At 37.7% G+C, this 22,224-nt stretch overlaps 1 protein-coding gene across 5 annotated transcripts in view; it reads left to right on the top strand.

Moving 5' to 3' along the window:
• Positions 1-1,909: 1,909 nt before the first annotated feature.
• Positions 1,910-22,224, top strand: part of LEKR1 (leucine, glutamate and lysine rich 1) — a 202,074-nt gene continuing 181,759 nt past the window's right edge. For 2 of the 5 annotated variants that reach the window (XM_070466525.1, XM_070466530.1), the window contains exons 1-2: positions 1,910-1,983; positions 4,931-5,020. In XM_070466525.1, the coding sequence (XP_070322626.1) occupies positions 4,973-5,020 (48 nt within the window). In that variant the 5' untranslated portion in view covers positions 1,910-1,983; positions 4,931-4,972. Of the gene's footprint in view, positions 1,984-2,224; positions 2,468-4,930; positions 5,021-8,169; positions 8,240-22,224 lie in introns of those variants that run through there. The other 3 variants (XM_070466528.1, XM_070466526.1, XM_070466527.1) reach the window with 2 other exon arrangements.

The following is a 22,224-nucleotide window of genomic DNA, read 5'->3' as shown; positions in this document are numbered from 1 at the left end:
GACTGAGACCCAATGAGAGCCAAAAAAAAAAAACCAAATCAAAACAAAGCACCAAAACACACACCAACAATAGGAAGAGGCTTATTTAATTACTCTTTTAAAACTTTTTTTTTTAAAAACCTGTTTTGTAATTCCCTGCTACAATTCTTTATCTTTTTTTTTTTTTTCTCCCTAAGCAAGGCTTTACTGGGACTCATGTGCAGCACAAGGGAGCAAAAACAAGGAACACTTTCTCTTTCTTGCTCCCTGAGGTGGGGTGGGCTGGTTCCTTATGCCGAGTGAGGGTAGGGGTGGGTGCTGTGGTGTTCAGGAATACAACTTTTCATTACTACTCTTTTAACAAGGGCTATACTTCACAATTTCTCAACATTTTATCCTTGAAATTCTTATTGGGTCTACCAATGTTCAACAAAACTTTCTTTGATGATGAAAATATTCTCTCTATATGCTGTCTCATGTGGTAGCAACATGTAACTACTGAGTACTTGAAATATGGCTAGTGCAATACATGGATGAAATTTGAAATTTTATTTCATTTTAACAAAATTAAGTAGTCACGTGTGATTATCTTATTGGACAGTGTGAAGGTCTAGTGTACATTTACAGTGGAAGGAAAATTGGTCTCAATGCCAATGTACAGATGGATAAGCACAGGTGAGATGAGACCACACAATGAATTACAGTCTCGCAGCTGCATCTTCTCCCATCCTTAGTTTCCTTATCATATATACAAAATACTCAAATATTATCAATGCTAATAATCATCCAATAGCCAAACTAACTTCAGAAGAGCTATCCTGCTTTAGGTGTGTAATTCCTATTCAGGATGAAGCACTGGCTGGATCTGGATGAATTGTTTTTTTGTGTTACCTACACCCCCATTGTTACAAAACGGGAACAATCCTGCCTTCATTGTTCCTCAAAGAAATAGGCTGAGGGTGAACACCCCTGAAAGTTCTTTGCAAGACTCATAAACATACTGTACTTGACCACTTCATTGGCTATCCTGTGCTTCCCTTAATTCTTGCTTATCTTTTCCAGATAAAGAAAGATGCTCTCTTTTAGGGAATGGAAACAAAAAGTCACTTAGGTGTTGGGGCAAAAATACCAGTCAGGTTAAGTGCATTTTATGTATTTTTTGTATTCACTCAACCTCATTTCATTCAATAGTAGTAAGTCTCTTCCCCTGCTAGCAAGCTGTGAATGTTTTATTTCTTAGAAGAGCTGCGTTTTGGATCTCATAAAATCCTGTAAAGGGAAAGATCTGTACTGAGAATGAGATCCCTGCATGGATTTAGTCACTGAGCACCACCCCAGCCTGGTATGCAGTTGCTAGTTAGGCAGTAGGTCATCAACAAACTATTTTGAAGGAAGAAAAGAAAGTAAGTAATGTGTAAGGGTGGGCAACCTTCTGTAAATAAATTGTGGACTAGAGGTCTCAAGAGACCTTTAGAACTAAGCCCTTCATCTCGACAACTTTCGGACTCGGATGAAAATTTTACCAACGCCTTCCCAATTAACTTGCCCTCCCTGTAGTGACTGAGACCATAAGCTCCCTTTACACACCCATGACCTCAAGGGATCTTCTTTCCGGTCAAGAACAGTAACTGCCCACTGGCGCGTCCGGCACAAGGGCCCTGGGGTCAGGGGTGAGACGTAGACCGACTTCGTCCTCCACCTCTGCCACCGTCATTCCAACATAGAAATGTCTCCCTCCAGCCCGCCCTCCTCTGCCTCGCCCTTCGCATCCCCTGCCTCCCACTCACAGCATCCAGGGTAAGCTGAGCCAGTTCTTTGACCCCAACAGGAGGCTTCAAGCTTCCGCCAAGAACTTGGCCCGGGGCGGCGCAGGGGTGTCCTGCTTCCGCGGTGGCGAGCGGCGTGGGTCGTGACGTCACCGCGCCTTGACGTCAGGCCGACGTGCAGCACGGTCTCCTGGGAGACCAGGAAAGCCGTTTTGCCCCCGGCGGAATCGAAGTATAGGTGAGAGACAAGGAAAGGCTTTTTTGAGTCCGGGGATGACCTGGTCCCGGCGCGCAGTTCCGAAGAAGAGGCGTGCTGGCAGCCCGGGGGCAGAGCCGGAAAGCCGAGCCGTGGTGCTGCGCCCGGGGAATGGGCCCCGCGCCTTGCCTCTGCCCCCAGCTGCTGCCTCTGTCGATCTTCGCGAGCCATTCCGGCTGGGCGCCCTCTTCTCCCCCTGAGAGCGCGGCTGGGATAGGCCTCATTCCCGCACCTCCTCTTCTTCCCGCCTTCACGGGTCCCCAGGGGACGGGGTTATAAAGGGACAGATTTCAAAACCCTTGCAGCTGATTTTGGCTGGACTTGCAGTTAGTTTCTATTTGGAAAATCCTGCCCCTTCAGAAGGTCTCAGGAGGTGAACTCCCTCTTCACCTGACCCTGACCTCATCGATGGTGATTCACACACACTAAAGGAATAGTTCTTTAGGGAAGGGCCTGAAAGCTGAAGGTGAGTTAATGGCCCAGCGTGACACTGGTGTCATGAAGGGAGTCGGAAGTGAACGACTGGGGACGGGTCTGTATTTTTGACATCTTCCTTGTAATCCTGTCAGAGCAGGTTCACAAATACCTACGCGGCTGCCGCCAGTTATCACCGCACCTCATGTCGAAGAACAGTTTACAAAGTGTGTAATGTCTGAGAATAAAAGGGCCTCTTTTGATTTAAAAAGAAAAAAGCAAAATAATGAAAGAGTAAATTAAAAGTTAAAAAAAAAAATTTCCCTCTTGCCTAAAGGGAAAGAGACCTCTCCCATCCCTTTCTTGGGAAACCTCTTATGGCTGTGTGCTTCCTCTGTTCCTTTAACATGTATGTATGCAAATCTTTTGAAGACCCACAATATTTTTCTGGAGGACCTGGGAGCCATTTCTGTAAAATGTAGACATCAAGGGAAACAGGGCCCAAATCTCCATATTACTTTGGGGTTTAGTGCTTCTAGCAATCAAGTGCTTTGTCTAGAGATACGTATTCGTTTGAACAAACACTGTTAGCTAGCACGGGTGGCTACTTCAATTACCAGGTGAATTTAAAACAAACTATGAAATAGAGTATAGCAAGCTCTGTTGAGGACTAATTATCTTTTATCTTGAAGACATGTATGTAATGGAGTGTATCTGCTTGGCTATATTAAAAAGTGGGATTTCTTTCTGTCTTTGTAATCTTATTAGTAGATTAGCTGTGCGTCACAGTCTAGTTAAATGCTTATGTGATAATAAAATTGCTTCCTTCATTGTGGGGAAATTTTCTGGATGGCAGGATTTTTAAAATTTTCCTCAATAATCAGACCTACCAGTTCTTCCCACTCAGTATAATAAGGCCACAAAATTGGACTAGATTTACAATGACGAAACTGTTCCACTGTGCCACTAGATTCATGCTCTCAAATACATTTAGGTGTGAAATTTTAAAAAGGAAATTTAGTTGGTAATTTTAGGAAAAATTCTGCTCACAATAGAGTTTCATTAAGATGAAGCCATCTTATTTTACTGATGGTGAGCTCACTGTAAAATGACAGAAATGAGAATAATAAGCTTTCAGTGAATAATGAGCTCTTGCCACATCACTGTGACAGTCTGCCAAATATCAGATTATTATGTACTTGGCTATGTGGGCCAATGTTCACTATGTCAGTTAACTTTACTCTCTCTGTCCACACACATTGTATTACCTTTATCTTTAGGTTGGAAGACAGCCCATTAGTTATTTGTTTTAAACAGCAGCTCATTAAACATGGAACTTTGCTAACAAGGGGGATTGGAAATCCACCCTTCCACCAATACTTACACAATTAAAAAAAAAATACTGCCTCACAGGAACTTTTGTCAATTACAATTTTCTTGATATCTTGCTGTGTGGCTGGGATTACTTTTTCTGATAGAGTACTGTGCCTCTTTAGTCTCTGTCAAAATCTTGTCCTGACCAAAAGTAAACCTCTTCAGGACGCCTTTGCTAATTCCCCATTCCCATGAGGAAGATAAGACATTTTTTCCCCGGAACTTCTAGATCGTTGCTCATCTACAGCTCCTGGCCCTCAGGCCTTTCCTGTTGTGGAATTGTGCCTGTATTATCTTACTCTGCTGTCCCCGTCACTTCCCATATATACGTGTGTATATATATATATATATATATATATATATATATAATATGTATCTGTATACACCCATACATATGAATGAACATCTCTCATTTCTTGAAACTGGACTGTCTATTCTTTCTCCTTATTTGTGAAACATTAAAAAAATAAGAACTCAAAGTGCCCCTTCATTAATCTTGTGTGGTTTTATGAAAGTAATGATAGAGTTTTATATTGAATTGTTTTATTATAAAATGAAAATTATTAAAGTAAAATGTCTGTGTAAAAATTATATAAATGTCTACTTTTGGTAAAATTGACACTTGGCTTCTTATGCTTTAGTGATTTTTCTGTTCAGTGCTTGCCTATCATATTTAACTTGATAACTATTTTTTCCTGTACTTCATTTAAACCAGCATTCATGTCACAGTTGTTTTTTTTATCTGCTAAACTATTCTATAGATATTTTTTCCAGCAGCTTTTCAGGGGAGAAACTTTTCTTTTAAATGAAATAAATGGATCTGTTTAAAATTTTGTGATCCTTAATCTGTATTTGCAAAACAAATACCTAGTTGTATGCCACTACAGAAGTTACAATTATAAAGTTCCAAAGAAAGAAAATGTGATTTTTAATTCAGTAGTCTCTCTAGTCCTTCCTGTTCTATTGGCCTAATAACCACATGAGAAAACCTCATTTGTACCTTTTAACATTGAGTTGATGAAACAAGCATCTGTGGAAATAGTTATCCCCATTGATTCCCAAATACTTGTAGGAATTTATATTTTAATTTAAATTTTCTTCATATTGTTTTAATTCTAATTATCACCATCAATGTTTTTAGATTATTTTACTTCAAAGTTCCTTCAGTATATTTTGGGAAATTATGGATCGTCATGTTCCCATACATGCATTACCTGAAGAAATCCAAAAGGTATGATATTATGTTATTACAGCACAACATTAGGAGAATTTTTAACAGTTAATTCTAAAACATGGGAGAATGAATTCAGAGGTTTTATATTTATTTTAGTCAGGGAATCTGCCGTGAATTGGTGGAGTGGGGAAGGGAATAATTTTAATAGTCAAAACTGTAGAATTCAATTCAGTGCAAAGAATGTTCAGCCTGTGAAAGAAGCTGGATATATAATTCTGGCATGGTATTTGACCAGGTGTTTTTGGAGCCCTTGTTTCACAAGGGCTCCAGCAACGGCCAAGTGCTATACTTAGATATTTATCTAGCAGCTTTTCAGGGAAAAAAAAAGAACTGACATAAATGGGTCTGTTTCAAATGTTAAGTAATCCTTATTGTATATTTGCAAAACAAATAATTAGTAGTAAACCACTACAGAAATTTTCAGTTCAGTTCAGTTGCTCAGTCGTGTCTGATTTTTTGTGACCCCATGGACTATAGCACAACAGGCCTCTCTGTCCATCGCCAACTCCTGGAGTTTACTCAAATTCATGTCCATTGAGTTGGTGATGCCATCCAACCGTCTCATCCTCTGCTGTCCCCTTCTCCTCCCGCCTTCAATCTTCCCCAGCATCCTGGGCTTTTCCAATGAGTCGGCTCTTCGCATCAAGGTGGCTAAAGTATTGGAGTTTCAGCTTCAGCATCAGTCCTTCCAATCAATATTCAGGACTGATTTCCTTTAGGATGGACTGGTTGGATCTCCTTGCAGTCCAAGGGACTCTCAAGAGTCTTCTCCAACATGACAGTTCAAAAGCATCATTTCTTCCATGCTCAGCTTTCTTTATAGTCCAACTCTCACATCCATACATGACTACTGGAAAAACCACAGCTTTGACTAGACAGACCTTTTTTTTTTTTTTTTAATTTTTATTAGTTGGAGGCTAATTACTTTACATCATTACAGTAGTTTTTGTTATACATTGATATGAATTAGCCATGGATTTACATGTACTCCCCATCCCAGTCCCCCCTCCCACCTCCCTCTCCACCCGATCCCTCTGGGTCTTCCCAGTGCACCAGGCTCGAGCACTTGTCTCATGTACCCAACCTGAGCTGGTTATCCGTTTCACCCTAGATAATATACATGTTTCAATGCTGTTCTCCTGAAACATCCCACCCTCGCCTTCTCCCAGAGTCCACAAGTCTGTTCCATACATCTGAGTAGACAGACCTTTGTTGGCGAAGGAATGTCTCTGCTTTTTAATGTGCTGTCTAGGTTGGTCATAATTTTTCTTCCAAGGACCAAAAAATTTTAGTTTGTAACTTTTTTTTAATAATTTTTATTTATTCATGGCTGTGCTGGGTCTTCACTGGTGTGCAAGGGCTTTTTCTATTTGCAGGGAGTGGGGGCTACTCTTTGTTGCAGGCCTGAGAGCACACAGATTTCAGTAGTTGTGGCACATGGGCTTAGTTGCTCCGCAGCATATGGAATCTTCTGGATCAGGAAGACCCATGTCCTCTGCATTGGCAGGCTGCATTGGCACAGTCCACTGTGCCACCTGGGAAGTCCTAGTTTGTAACTTTTTGTGATGCAAAAATTTTAAGGGTGTCTCTCTATAAGGGTCTATTTCAGTTTCACCTTAATTCTTATCTTTTACCATGTTTTAAGGCCTTTTATAGATATCAACTCATTTAATCTGGTTAACATTCAATTCTTTTCACCATTGCTATGCTATTTTCCTACCTGTTCATTTATATCTGTCCTCAGGCAAAGTCATTTCTCCCATGTTTACTGTGGCAGTGCATACATTGCTAACAACGTAATTAAAAATATCTCTTTGAAACTGATTAACAAATTATGAATTAAAACCTCAAAACTTAACTGTCATTTATCATTCAGTTTTTAGGTAAATCTATAGTCAGTTTAAGATTAATCACCAGTCCATTAGTTTTTAATTAAAAACTGCAGTCAGCTCTCAGGTATATTTTTATCTTTTATGCATGTAATTCCTGTTATCATTAATCATGCCATTGATTTAACTTGATGCTTACTTCTACTGCATGTCCTTTAGATTTATGTAAACTGCAGTCTAGCAGGACCTGGAAGGGAAGTCTAGTTACCTTTAAAGACCTTTTAAACCATTGCACTTAATTCACTTCACCTTTAAAGTTAGATATAAGAGAAAGTTCAGAGAGAGCTCAGCTTTGCTATGCTTACCTGAGAAATGGTACCTAGATGTGTTTGAATACATGGAGTGTCCTCACACTCCCTCAAATGATTTCCTTCCATGTACTAGCCTGGTATGGTAGAGATAAAAAGAAACAAAACAAAACAATCTGCAAGAAATAATACCCATACTCAGATACCAGTTATCTGTTAGGAAGCAGATATACAATGACATGAGAAAAAAAAAAAAGACCCTAAAAGACAATGTTGATTTAATGTCATGTAAGATACTATCTTCTCTGAAAATAGAGAAAGTGGGGAGAGTAATCCCTGAATATCATGATGGTCAAGGGAAGATCTTTTTACAGAGAATAGAACTGGAATTGGCCCTTGAAAGTAAAGTACTCCTAGAGACAGACAGGGAAAAGGGTATTCTGGGCTAAGTGATCAAAAGCTCACTGTTAAGAAAAAAATACTGGCCAGGGTAGAGAATGTTTAATAACGTCAGTGTTTTAAATGCATGAAAGAGTATGTATTTATTTTAACAGAGTTTTAGTCCCTTGAGCTGCAAGGAGATCCAATCAGTCCATCCTAAAGGAGATCAGTCCTGGGTGTTCATTGGAAGGACTGATGTTGAAGCTGAAACTCCCAATACTTTGGCCACCTGATGCGAAGAGCTGACTCATTTGAAAAGACCCTGATGCTGGGAAAGATTGAGGGCAGGAGGAGAAGGGGACAACAGGGGATGAGATGGTTGGATGGCATCACTGACTCAATGGACATGGGTTTGGGTGGACTCCAGGAGTTGGTGATGGACAGGGAGGCCTGGCGTGCTGCAGTTCATGGGGTTGCAAAGAGTCGGACATGACTGAGCGACTGAACTGAACTGAATGAGTTGAAGAATGTGGTTTTTTCTTAAGATACTTATATAAGTAAATTTTTAAAAAATGCTAAAACCAATCATTTTATAAATGCACTTATATTCTCAAATCTTAAATGACAGGGAGCTGTCCGTGTAATGCAGAGAAGTGGGGAGGCCAGGAGTAGCTTAGCTTGCCTGAGGCCCTGGACAAGTGAGTTGATTGTAGCCCTTGGTCTGCTGAATGCTTAGCCTGTAAAGTGCATCTTTGCAGTTTTTCAGACTGAAGTTAGATACACTTGTACGACAAGTATTTATCAAGTGCCTATAGTGTGCCAGACACTGTTCTGGGTACTTGATTATAAAGCAACCAAAAATATGCACATGCATCCCACATCCTGTTAGAGCTTGTTTTGGGAATGTCAGTTACTCATTTTCCATAACTTCTTACCTAATATTTGATTCCTCTAGATTGTCCATAATGTAACTGGTTCAAGAATATTTATTTAGTCAGTTTGCATACATCATTCTATATACAAGCATGTTAAACAGATATATTAGCTTATAATAGTAATAAGAGTACTTCAGATTAGAACCATTTCATTATTAAAGTTTAGTTGCTCAGTCGTGTCCAATTTTTTGCAACCACATGGACTTCTCTGTCCATGGGATTTTCCAGGCAAGAGAACTGAAGTGGGTAGCCATTTCCTTCTCCAGAGGGTCTTCCCGACCCAGGGATCGACCCAGGGATACAACCCAGGGATTGTAGGCAGGCACTTTACCGTCTGAGCCACCAGGGCTTTCATTATTAAGATAAAACAAGTCTTAGCCTCTCATAGTGACTTGGAAATTGTGCTATAGTTCTTTATGGGATAAGAAAGGATGGGTGGGTCAGTGTACAGGGACACAGAGGACTTTTAGAGGCTTTTTCGATGTTCTTTTGTTCACTTTTTGTGTTAGTTTTTACGCAGGCTCTTCCTTCTAGGGGATTCCTTGGTGACTCAGGTGGTAAAGCATCTGCCTGCAATGCAGGAGCCCCGGGTTCCATCTCTGGGTCAAGAAGATCCCCTGGAGAAGGAAATGGCAACCCACTCCAGTATTCTTGCCTGGAAAATCCCATAGACAGAGAAGCCTGGCAGGCTACAGTCCATGGGGTTGGGAAGGGTCAGACACGACTGAGTGACTAACACTAATGGCTTCTTTCTCGAGAAGCCCCTGCTATGTTTCCTTTTTTGCTGTGTGTAGGCAAGAAAGCTTAGTGTAGAAATCAGGAAAGAGAAGTGGGGGAAATCCTTTTCCCCCGGTACTTTTGCTGTATCATATGGAAATAGGACGGTTGATCAATTACATGAAAGATACAGGATAAAGGAAATGGAAATGACTGTACTACACTGTACACACACTAGTGAAATAGGCAGCAATAGGTAAGAGTTGCAAGAGAATATAAATGTGGTGGGGGAGGTGGCCAACAAAGGAAAAGTGTGGAGAATACAGATAATACTAAGCTCTAGTTAGTCCATTACCTTATTAGAAAGAGAAGATTGTTAAATCGTCTCACCACTAGTCTCATCTTCTTAGGAAATCTTAGGGAAGAAAGAAAAAGATAATCTTTTGACAACCACTCCCAGATCTTTTTGTTTTTTTTTTATCACAATTTCTGACTGAGCATAAACACATTTCAGATTCCCATCTCCCCAAGTAGCAGAAAATGTCAAACAGACTAATGGGCTGGAAGGCTAGACCATACTCATCCCTTGTCTGCTGCTGGACTCTACAGCTTACTTTCTTGTGTACTTAGATTATATCTCTAAATGTACTTTCTAGACAAAGTTGACTCCTACCTGTTTCTGACTTCCAATAAGTAGCAGCTTTGCTGGAATTTTCATCTAGCGGACTGAAAGCAGAATGCACTTGTAATGATAGTACACTTCGTGTTTAGTATTTTATTGCCACAATTAAAACTAAAACACTTAAGAGATTAGCGAAATAATAATACTATATTTCTTCCCTTTCTGAATGTGCACCTATTTCAGAAACATATGGACTCTTTTTAGAAAGAAGAACAATGAGTAATATTCCTTTTTGCTAGAAGATATACACAGAAGTCAGAACAACCTCAACAGTCAGTGGAAAAATCAGTTATTTTGCAAAAGTAGAACTGATCTCTTGTTTTTTTTAATGGTGACAAAATGAGCACTTCTAATAGGATTGTAGCCTCAGGAGATATTTATTATCACAGGACACAAAGTAAAATAAAGAGACCAGAGTTGTTTATTTTATGAAACAGAAGTGGCAGTGCAAGGGCTGGAGAGCACACTGTTCTTTCTGGGATAACAATCCCTTTCCCTACCAGCAACAGCTCATTTTGTCCTGTTTCAGTAATTTTAGTACTTTGGAACTTTGAGATTTATTCAGAATAACAGTTTTATATTTCCAAGCACAGGTTGTCATTGCCAGAAAAAATAAACTTAATTTTCCAGGTCATTTTGGGCCACTGTGGCTAGGATCAGATTTTGTGTTGAATTAAAGTAGAGGAAAAGGAGAGAAAATCGTCGTTGAAACATTAGTGCTATTATCCTGGAAAAGCAGTGATATGTCTATGTGTGTGGGGGCATATGTGTTGTCTTTTTAAGCAGTTGTAGTTTTGAAACTAATGACAGAAGACGTAAGAAGCTGTATAATTTCTGAAGAGACTGTTCACTTAATATCGTGACCCAGGAGAGGTCATTAGGGAAAACTTAAAAAAAAGTAACCAAGAGCGTTGAAGATTCTATATTTGTTAATTTATAGTCCAAAATGCTTTTGCTACCTGGCCATAGAGGGTCCCAGAGTTTACTAAGGTGAAGTTTTCTAGAAAAATAGGTGTTGGGGTAAATATACTTTGGAGGTATATTTAAATCTAAACATAGGTATGTCATGTATAATTTGTATATGAAAACAGCACTTCTTAAAATTGCTTATTGAAATTTCTCTGTGGATTAATCTCTAGCATTTTAGTACCAGCTTTATTTATTTTATATTTTATTAGTTTGAAACCAAACCTTTTCTTTCAAGATCAGGGTAAACTCACAAGCAGTTGTGAGAAATGATACCAAGAGATCTCATGTACCCTTCTCCCAACTTTTTCCAATGGTATCATCTAGCAAAACTCTACTAGATATCACAACCAGACATTGACATTGACATAGTTAAGGATTCTGTGACAACAAAGATTCCTCATGTTGCCCTTTTATAGCTACATTCATCTCAGCCTCTGCTTTCATATCCCTCCACTATCCTACCCCCAATTCATGACCTCTAGCAACCAGTGATCTGGTCTCCCAATAATTTTGTCACCTCAAGAATGTTATAAAAATGGGATTATGCAATATGTAGTCTTTGGGATTAGTTTTTTTTTGAATCAGTGTAATTTTCTGGAGTTTTATACATATTGTTGCATGTATTTGTAGTTTATTCCTTTGTATTGCTGAGTAGCATTCCATGGTATAAATGTACTGCAATTTATTTAACCTGTTGAAGAACATCTGAGTTTTTCCTGTTTGGGGCTATTATGTATAAAGTTACAGTAAATATTAGTGTACAGGTTTTTATGTGAACTTGTGTTTTTATTTTCAGAGGATAAATGCTCAAGTACAATTGCTGGATTGTTTGGTAGGTGCATGTTTAGTTTTCTAAACATTGCCAAACTTTTCCAGAGGGCTGTAGCATATTACATCCTCACCAGCAGTGTATGAGTGATCCAGTCTCTCTGCATCTTTAGTATTTGATGTTGTTATTGGTTGAAAAAAAGTTTTATTGAGATATAGTTAATGTACAAAATTATATGTTTCAGGTGTACAGCAGAGTAATTCACAAGTTTAAAGGTTATATTCCATTGATAGTTATTATAAAATATTGGCTATTTTCCCTATGCTCTATAATATATCTTTGTGGCTTATTTATTTTATATATAGTAGTTTATACCTCTTAATCCCCTACCCCTAACTTGCCCCTTTTCCTTTCCCCCTCCCCACTGGTAACCACTAGCGTGTTCTCTTTATCTGTGATTCTGTTTCCTTTTTGGTATGTTCAGTAGTTTGTATTTTTTAGATTCTACATATATGTGATATCATATAATAGTTATCTTTGTCTGACTTATTCCACTCACCATAGTACCCTTCAAGTCCATGCTTGTTGTTGCAGATGGCAAAATTTCATTCTTTTAATGGCTGAGTAATATTCCATTCACATCTTCTTTATCTGTTCATCTGTTGATGGACACTTAAGTTGTTTCCATATCTTTGGCATTGTAAATAATGCTGCTGTGAACACTGTGGTGCATGTATCTTTTTGAATCAGTATTTTCATTTTTATCTGGGTATATACCCAGGACTGGAATTGCTGTATCATATGGTAGTTCTATTTTTAGGGATTTTTTTGAGAAACTTCCATTTTGTTTGCAAAAGCGGTTGCACCAATTTATATTCCCAATCACAGTGTTTGAGGATTTGTTCTTCCCTGCATCTTCACCCACTTCTGTTAATTGTGTGTGTGTGTGTGTGTTAGCCATTCTTAATAGGTGTGAGATGATATCTTTGTGATTTTTAATTTTCATTTCTCTGATGATTAACAATGTTGAGCATCTTTTCAAGTGCCTATTTGCCATCTGTATGTATTCTATGGAAAAAGATTTATTCAGGTTTTCTATTTTTAAATTGGATTTTCTTTTTATATCGAGTTCTATAAGCTGTTTGTATTTTGATTATTAACCCCTTATCAGTCATATCATTTGCAAATATTTTTCCCATTCCATAGGTTGTCTTTTTGTTGTTGTTGAAGGTTTCCTTTGCTATGCAAAAGCTTTTCAGCTTGATTAAATCTCATCTGCTTGTGTTTGCTTTTGTTTCCTTTGCTTTAGAAGAAAGATCAAATAGTATTGTTATGATTTATGTCAAGAGTTTTTGTCTGTTTTCTTCTAGGAGTTTAATGATTTCTGGTCTTACATGTAGGTCTTTAATCCAGTTTGAGTTTATTTTTGTATATGGTGTTAGAAAATGTTCAAGTTTCTTTTTTTTTTTTAACATGTAACTGTCCTATTTTCCCAACAGCACTTACTGGGAAGACTGTCTTTTATCCAGTTTTCTACTGTATATTCTTGTCACCTTTGTAGTAGATTAATTGACCATAAGTGTGTTAGTTTGTGTCAGGACTCTCTCTTCTGTTGCAGTGATCTATGTGTCTCCTTGTTTACTGTTTTTGTACCAGAACCATACTGTTTTGATTGCTGTAGCTTTGCATTATAGTTTGAAGTCAGGGAACATGATACCTCTAGTTCTGTTATTTCTCAGTATTATTCTAGCTATTTAGGGTCTTTTGTATTTCTATACAATTTATAAAACTGTTTGTTGTAGTTCTATGAAAAATGCCATTGATATTTTGGTAGGAATTGCATTGAATACGAAGATTGCCTTTGGTAGTACGGTCATTTAAACAATATTCTTACAGTCCATGAACATGGTATATCTTTTCATCTGTTTGTTTCATCATCAGTTTCTTTCATCTGTGTCTCATAGTTTTCCCTACATCCTCAGGTAGGTTTATTCCTGGGTTAATTTTGTTCTTTTTGATATGACTGTTTCTTTAATTTCTCTTTCTGCTAGCTTATTGTTCATATATAGAAATGCAATAGGTTTCTGTACATTAATTTTGTATTCTGAAACTTTACTGAATTCATTGATGAGCTTTAGTAGTTTTTTGGTGGTATCCTTAGGATTTTCTATGGATAATCTTGTGTCATTTGCAAACCATGACAGTTTTATTTCTTCCTTTACAATTAGAATTCTTTAATTTCTTTTTCTTACCTGATTGCCGTGGCTAAGACTTCCAATACCATGTTGAATAAAATTGGCAAGAATGGGCATCGTCTTATTCCTAATATCAGAGGAAATGCTTTCACTGTTGACTATGATGTTAGCTTTGGGCTTGTCATACATGACCTTTATTATGCTGAGGTATGTTATATTTATACCCACTTTGTGAGAGTTTTTATCATAAATGGGTGTTGAATTTTGTCAAGATTTTGTACCTATTATGAATGCAGAGTTCCAAAGAATAGCAAGGAGAGATAAGAAAGCCTTCCTCAGCAATCAATGCAAAGAAATAGAGGAAAACATTAGAATGGGAAAGACCAGAGATCTCTCCAAGAAAATTAGAGATACCAAGGGAACATTTCATGCAAAGATGGGTTCAATAAAGGACAAAAATGGTAGGGACCTAACAGAAGCAGAAGATGTTAAGAAGAGGTGGCAAGAGTACACAGAAGAACTGTTAAAGATCTTAATGACCCAGATAATCACGATGGTGTGATCACTCACCTAGAGCCAGACATCCTGGAATGTGAAGTCAAGTGGGCCTTAGGAAGCATCACTATGAACAAAGCTAGTGGAGGTGATGAAATTTCTGTTGAGCTATTTCAAATCCTGAAAGATGATGCTGTGAAGGTGCTGCACTCAATATGCCAGCAAATTTGGAAAACTCAGCAGTGGCCACAGGACTGGAAAAGGTCAGTTTTCATTCCAATCCCTAGTAAAGGCAATCCCAAAGAGTGCTCAAACTACCGCACAATTGCACTCATCTCACACGCTAGTAAAGTAATGCTCAAAATTCTCCAAGCCAGGCTTCAGCAATATGTGAACCGTGAACTTCCAGATGTTCAAGCTGGTTTTAGAAAAGGAAGACGAACCAGAGATCAAATTGCTGACATCCACTGGATCATTGGAAAAGCAAGTGAGTTCCAGAAAAACATTTTTGTGATTTTTAATTACAAAGTAATTTTTAATTTCTTTTTTTACAATTAAAATAAATTTTTAATTTCTTTTTCCAAGTAATTTTTAATTTTTTTATTTCTTCTGTGAACCATTGGTTGTTTAGTAGCATATTCTTTAGCCTTCACATATGTTTTTTTTTGCATTTTTTCTCCTTGTAATTGATTTCTAGTCTCATAGTATTGTGGTTGGAAAAGATACTTGATATGATTTCAGTTTTCTTAAATTTTCCAAGGTTTGTTTTGTAGCCTAGTATGTGAACTGTCCTGGAGAATGTTTCCAGGCACTTGAAAAGGAGCATATTCTTCTGCTTTTTGATGGTATGTTCTATGTATATCTATTAAGTTCTTCTGGTTTATTGTAATTTAAGGCCAGGGTTTCCTGATTAATTTTCTGCTTGGATGATCTGTCCTTTGATGTAAGTGTGATGTTAAATCCCCTACTATTATTGTATTACTGTCAAGTTCTTCCTTTATATCTGTTAGTATTTGCCTTATGTATTTAGGTGCTCCTATATTAGGGCTTATGTATATTTGTGATTATTATATGTTCTTGGATTGAGCACTTGATCATTTAATGTCTTTGTCTCTTGTAACATTCTTTATTTTAAAGCCTATTTTGTCTTGTGTAGGTATTGCCAACCTGGCTTTATTTTGATTTCCATTTGCAATGAATACCTTTTTCTATCCTTCATTTTCAATCTGTTTGTGTCTTTAGGTCTGAAGTGAGACTGTTGTAGGCAGCATATATATGGGTCTTGTTTTTGTTTCCATTGAGCAGCTCCAGGTGTTTTGATTGGAGCATTTAATCCAGTTATATTTAAAGTAGGACTGATGCTGAAGCTGAAACTCCAGTACTTTGGCCACCTCACATGAAGAGTTGACTCATTGGAAAAGACCCTGATGCTGCGAGTGGAGGAGAAGGGGACAACAGAGGATGAGATGGCTGGATAGTGTCACTGACTAGATGGGCATGAGTTTGAGTAAACTCCGGGAGTTGGTGATGGACAGGGAGGCCTGGCGTGCTGCATTTCATGGGGTTGCAAAGAGACGGACACAACTGAGCGACTGAACTGAACTGAACTGACTGATATTTAAAGTAATTATTGATGTCTATGTTCTTATTGGCATTTTGTTAATTTATTTCAGATCTTTGTTGTTCCTTTCTTCTTTTGTTCTTTTCTCTTGTGGTTTGATGACTATCTTTAGTGCTGTGTTTGGATTCCTTTTTGTGTGTGTATGTTTGTATCTATTATTAATTTTTGGTTTTTGGTTTACCATGAGGCTTATATATAGCTTTTTCCTTCTCCAGAGGATCTTCCTGATCCAGGAATCGAACCCGGGTCTCCTGCATTGTAGACAGATTCTTTATGTGTATATATATATATGTATATATATATATATATATATATATATATATATATATATATGGAAATGGCAACCCACTTCAATATTCTTGCCTAGAGAATCCCTTAGACAGCGGAGCCTGGTGGGCCACTATCCATAGGGTCGCACAGAGTCGGACACAACTGAAGCGACTTTGCATGCATGCATGCATTGGAAAAGGAAATGGAAACCCACTCCAGTATTCTGGCCTGGAGAATCCAAGGGATGGAGGAGCCTGGTGGGCTGCCATCTATGGGGTCGCACAGAGTTGGACATGACTGAATCGACTTAGCAGCAGCAGCAGCATATATATATAGTCTTAAATTGTTGACCTCTTAATTTCAAATGTATTTTAACACCCTTACATTTGTACTCTCCACCCCTCACTATTACTCTTTTTAACACAACATTTTACATCTGATTGTTTTGTGTATATCTTAACTACTTATTGTGGATATAGATGATTTTCTTACTTTTGTTTTTTAACCTTTCTACAAGCTTTATTTCTGGTTCATTTCCTTTCTTTACTATATATTTGCCTTTACCAATGAGCTTTTTCCCTTTGTAATATTCATATTTCTAGTTGTGGCCTTTTTTTCTTTTTTACTTATAGAAATCACATTAACATTTATAAAGTTGGCTTGGTGGTGTTAAGCTCTTTTAGCTTTTGCTTGTCTATAAAATGTTTGATCTCTCCATCAAATCTGAATGAAAGCCTTCCTGGATACAGTATTCTTGGTTGCATGTTTTCCCCCTTTATCACTGTAAATATATTGTGCCACTGTCATTAATTTTTATTAAAATCTTTCTTATAGGTATGCAGTGATAGCTTATTGTGGTTTTAATTTGCATTTTCTTAATGACTAATGATATTGACTATTTTTTCATGTGCTTATTTGGCATCCATGTGTCCTCTTAGGTGAAATATCTCCTAACCATTTTCTAATTTAATTTTTTTAAACTGTTGAGTTCTGAGAGTTCTTTATATGATCTACGTACTTGTCCTTTGTCAAATATGTGGCTTGCAAATCTTTTTCTCCAAGTCTGTAGATTGTCATTTCACTCTCTTTACAGTGTTTTACAGAGCAAAAGTTTTAAATTTTGCAATTCAGATTATCAGTTTTTCAATCTATAGATCATGCTTTTGGTATCAAGTGTAGAAACTGTGCCTAGTTTAGATCCTGAGGATTTCTTCCTAGGCTTTTTCCTTCTAAAATCATATTTTTATATTGTTCATTTTAGTCCATGATCCACTGTAAGTTAATTAAGTTAATGGGGTGTGAGGTTTAGTTTGAAATCCTTTTATTTTTTATTTTTATTTTTAACCTATGGGTATCCAGTTGTTCCAAGACCATTTGCTGAAAAGGCTGTTTTTCTTTTACTGAATTGCTTTTATACCTCTGCCAAAAATCAGTTTGGCATATTTATGTTGATCTATTTCTGGGTTCTCTATTATATTCCGTTTGATCTATGTGTCTGTCCTTTGACCAATACCATGTTGTATTGATTACTGTAGCAATAGTATGTCTTGAAATCAGGTAAAATACTTTTCCCACTTTATTCTTGTTTTTCGGTACTCTTTTAGCTTTTCTAGTTCCTTTGCCTTTTTGTATAAATTTGAGAACAGTACTGATTATATCTTAGAAAAGTGCATATTGCTGGAAATAGGGCTTTTGGGTAGATGGTCTTTACCAAAGTGGTTTTTAAGTTGGTAGTACTGCCAGTTGACTTATTGAAAGGAAGGGTTTTGATAGCCTTATGAACTGGTCAGGCGGTCTGTGTTACTAATGACTCAAAAGGTCCTCTGTTCTGTCTCAAAATGTTTCTCCCAATCTGAATGAAATTCAGTGTCTAACTCACTGTTTTGAGTAAAGGTACCTTTTTTAATGTAAAACTTATTAGAAAGGTTAACATTTTATATGTGCTATCATTTTTACAGCAGTGAAATTTTTCCTATTTCTTTCTTCCTTATGCAGGCATAGAAAGCATGGAATGGGTGGGGAAAGGAAGGGAGAACAATTTTTTTGAGCAGAGAATGCCTCACTTGGGCACTAGGAGGTTACTGAGTGTTTTTTCCACTTGAAGCATAGTTAGGAGCTTTGAAAAGGATCTGAAGCCTAATTTAACCTTTTAAAAAATATGCATCATTTTATATTAAATAACTGTAATTTGAAAAGTACAAATATTGCGTTTGAGAAGTATAGTTTACAATTTATTTTTAAATGGCTCCGCATTTGTTTAATATACTGCATTTGTTGATGCCTCCTCCAAAGTGCATCTTGTAAAAAGCAAAAACATCCTGCTAATGATAGCTCTTTTCTCAAGAATGACAACATGTCATTATTTTACTTACAAAACAACATGATAAAACACCAAGTTATAAGAATGAAGCGCAAATTATATTTCACAAAAAACAGCTAAGGTTTACTTACTTCATTTGGGAACATAATTACAGTATTTCATATCTTCTCAGGTTTCACAGAAATGTCCTAAGTAATTAGCCTATACAAAGAGTTTGAAAGTGTTATTATATTTTACTGTTGCAGTTTTACTTACTAAAAACTATTTACAATTTAATAGCACTGAAACCTTTGTTCAGTATACTTGTTTCATGTAGCTCACCAGTGAGTTGTACATCAGTTAGGTTGTACTAAATGAAACCTAGAGACTATTCTTATGGATTTATTATTTATTTTATAATTGTTTTGTTTCCTAGATTATAGTAAATATCGTATTTTGGCTTCCTATGCTGAACATCTAGAAGCCTGTTTTATAGCGTGTATATTTCACTTATTTCAGCTTTTCCCACCATGCTTGCTATGGTGGAATAACATTCTAATAATTTTCACAATTTTGAAGTTTATATGATTTGTGTTTTGTACATCAGGCTGCAAATAAGCTCTATCCAGCAAGAGTTTTCTTTAAAATAAGGACACAGCATTTTCCCAGGAACAGGGAAAGAACTGTGATTAATAGGCTAAGGATGAAAGTTCTTTAGAGTAAGAATTTTTAAATTGATGAGAAGAAACCAAAACTCATGATGGGCAAAGGGACTGTAAGAAAATATGCGTATGTTCTGCATTAGTTCAGGTCTCTTGACCTGGATGAATTATATTCCTGGGGACTGATCAGTTCAGTTCAGTTCAGTCGCTCCGTCATGTCTAACTCTTTGCGACCCCATGAATCGCAGCACGCCAGGCCTCCCTGTCCATCACCAACTCCTGGAGTTTACTCAAACTCATGCCCATCGAGTTGGTGATGCCATCCAGCCATCTCATCCTCTGTCAGTCCCCTTCTCCTCCTGCCCCCAATCCCTCCCAGCATCAGGGTCTTTTCCAATGAATCAACTCTTCGCATGAGGTGGCCAAAGTACTGGAGTTTCAGCTTCAGCATCAGTCCTTCCAATGAACACCCAGGACTGATCTCCTTTAGGATGGACTGGTTGGATCTCCTTGCAGTCCAAGGGACTCTCAAGAGTCTTCTCCAATACTATAGTTCAAAAGCATCAATTTTTTGGTGCTCAGCTTTCTCCACCATCCAACTGTCACATCCGTACATGACCAGTGGAAAAACCATAGCCTTGACCAGACAGACCTTTGTTGGCAAAGTAATGTCTCTGCTTTTTAATATGCTATCCAGGTTGGTCATAACTTTCCTTTCAAGGAGTAAGCGTCTTTTAATTTCATGGCTGCGGTCACCATCTGCAGTGATTTCAGAGCCCCAAAAAGTAAAGTCTGACACTGTTTCCACTGTTTCCCCATCTATTTCCCATGAAGTGATGGGACCAGATGCCATGATCTTAGTTTTCTGAATGTTCAGCTTTAAGCCAACTTTTTCACTCTCCTCTTTCACTTTCATCAAGAGGCTTTTTAGTTCCTCTTCGCTTTCTGCCATAAGGGTGGTGTCATCTGCATATCTGAGGTTATTGATGTTTCTCCCAGCAATCTTGATTCCAGCTTGTGCTTCATCCAGCCCAGCGTTTCTCATGATGTACTCTGCATATAAGTTAAATAAGCAGGGTGACAATATACAGCCTGATGTACTCCTTTTCCTATTTGGAACCAGTCTGTTGTTCCATATCCATTTCTAACTGTTGCTTCCTGACCTGCATACAGGTTTCTCAAGAGGCAGGTCAGGTGGTCTGGTATTCCCATCTCTTGAAGAATTTTCCACAGTTTATTGTGATCCAAACAGTCGAAGGCTTTTGCGTAGTCAATAAAGCAGAAATAGATGTTTTTCTGGAACTCTCCTGCTTTTTCGATAATCCAGCGGATATTGGCAATTTGATCTCTGGTTCCTCTGCCGTTTCTAAAACCAGCTTGACCATCTGGAAGTTCTCAGTTCACATATTGCTGAAGCCTAACTTGGAGAATTTTGAGCATTACTTTACTAGCATGTGAGATGGGTGCAATTGTGTGGTAGTTTGAGCATTCTTTGGGATTGCCTTTATTAGGGATTGGAATGAAAACTGACTTTTTCCAGTCCTGTGGCCACTGCTGAGTTTTCCAAATTTGCTAGCATATTGAGTGCAGCACTTTCACAGCATCACCTTTCAGGATTTGAAATAGCTCAACAGAAATTCCATCACCTCCACTAGCTTTGTTCGTAGTGATGCTTTCTAAGGCCCACTTGACTTCACATTCCAGGATGTCTGGCTCTAGGTGAGTGATCACATCATCATGATTATCTGGTCATGAAGATCTTTTTTGTACAGTTCTTCTGTGTACTCTTGCCACCTCTTCTTAATATCTTCTGCTTCCTTTAGGTCCATACCATTTCTGTCGTTTTTCATAGTATATTTCAATAGGATTACAGAGCCACTCTTAGTGATCTTTGAGAACATGTAGAGAATAAGAGGATAACATACAAATACCATTCCATGTATAGAATGACCATAAATTACTACTAGTGAACTCCCAGACAAGATTCTGGACTATATTAAAGGGCATTTGTGAGCATATGTTAGAGAAGACAATAACCATTGAGCCAATTTTATGTTCTTGAACAGAACCAGCATGTAGGCTTTGCCATTCCATTTTGTGCAGAGTCACTAAATTTAGGAACTATAGTTGACATAGAATATATGGAATTTATGAAGGCATTTGACAAAGTTTGTCTTAATATTCCTAAAGGCCATATGAATAAATATAGACAGGTTACACAAGTCATTGGGTTGTTTAGTAATCAGTTGAATCATTGTATCTGTAATGTGCTGAGTAATGGATTAGTACTAACCAAGCAGATATGAGAAGGAAATGGCAACCCATTCCAATATTCTTGCCTGGAGAATCTCATGTCAGAGGAGCCTCGTGGGCTACAGTCCATGGTATTGCAAGATTTGGACATGACTTACCAACTAAACCAGCCCCAGACCAAACCAAGCAGATATGACATGCTATAGAGTCCTCCCCTTAACTTTATATTGAGGGTAGAACTCATATTCAACATTCTTTATCAATAAATTAGATGGATAAAACAACAGAATCAGTTTTGCAGAAGATACAAAGCTTAGAATTTTCTGGATACAAAGTCACTTAAGTAAAGTTTGAGTCTAAAACATACATACATATGTATATGTATATACATTAAAGTTTTATTTATTTATTTATACTTACAATTATATTTGTTTTTCTGCACTTGCATCTGAAAAGCTAAATGCTCACAAAAGAGAATGAGGGTTATTTGTTGTAAGGAATAGGTAGCTTTAGGGGGAAAAGTGAGAATAGTGGAAGAATATTGGGTATGGATTCCAAAAGGTAAGTCAGGTAAGTAAGGTAAAAGCAGGGACTGAAGTAAGGAAGTGGAAGGTCACTGGGTATGAGACAGTGTCTGGTTCCAATTTCTTTCTCTCTTACACTGGATCTGCAATGTCTTTTTCTCATCTTCTCTCTGTGTGTTTGCTCATTCTTCTGTCTCATCCCAGTAATGTGGCTTACTCTGTACCTTGCATGTGATCCTTATATATTCTGGCTGTGCTAAAGATGTCCTAATTGCCTGGTCTTTAACACTTA

Source organism: Odocoileus virginianus, chromosome 4 (assembly GCF_023699985.2).
Source record: "Odocoileus virginianus isolate 20LAN1187 ecotype Illinois chromosome 4, Ovbor_1.2, whole genome shotgun sequence".
NCBI classification, from domain to species: domain Eukaryota; kingdom Metazoa; phylum Chordata; class Mammalia; order Artiodactyla; family Cervidae; genus Odocoileus; species Odocoileus virginianus.
Note: the sequence above shows the minus strand (reverse complement) of the source record. Positions and strands in the feature narration are given on the sequence as shown.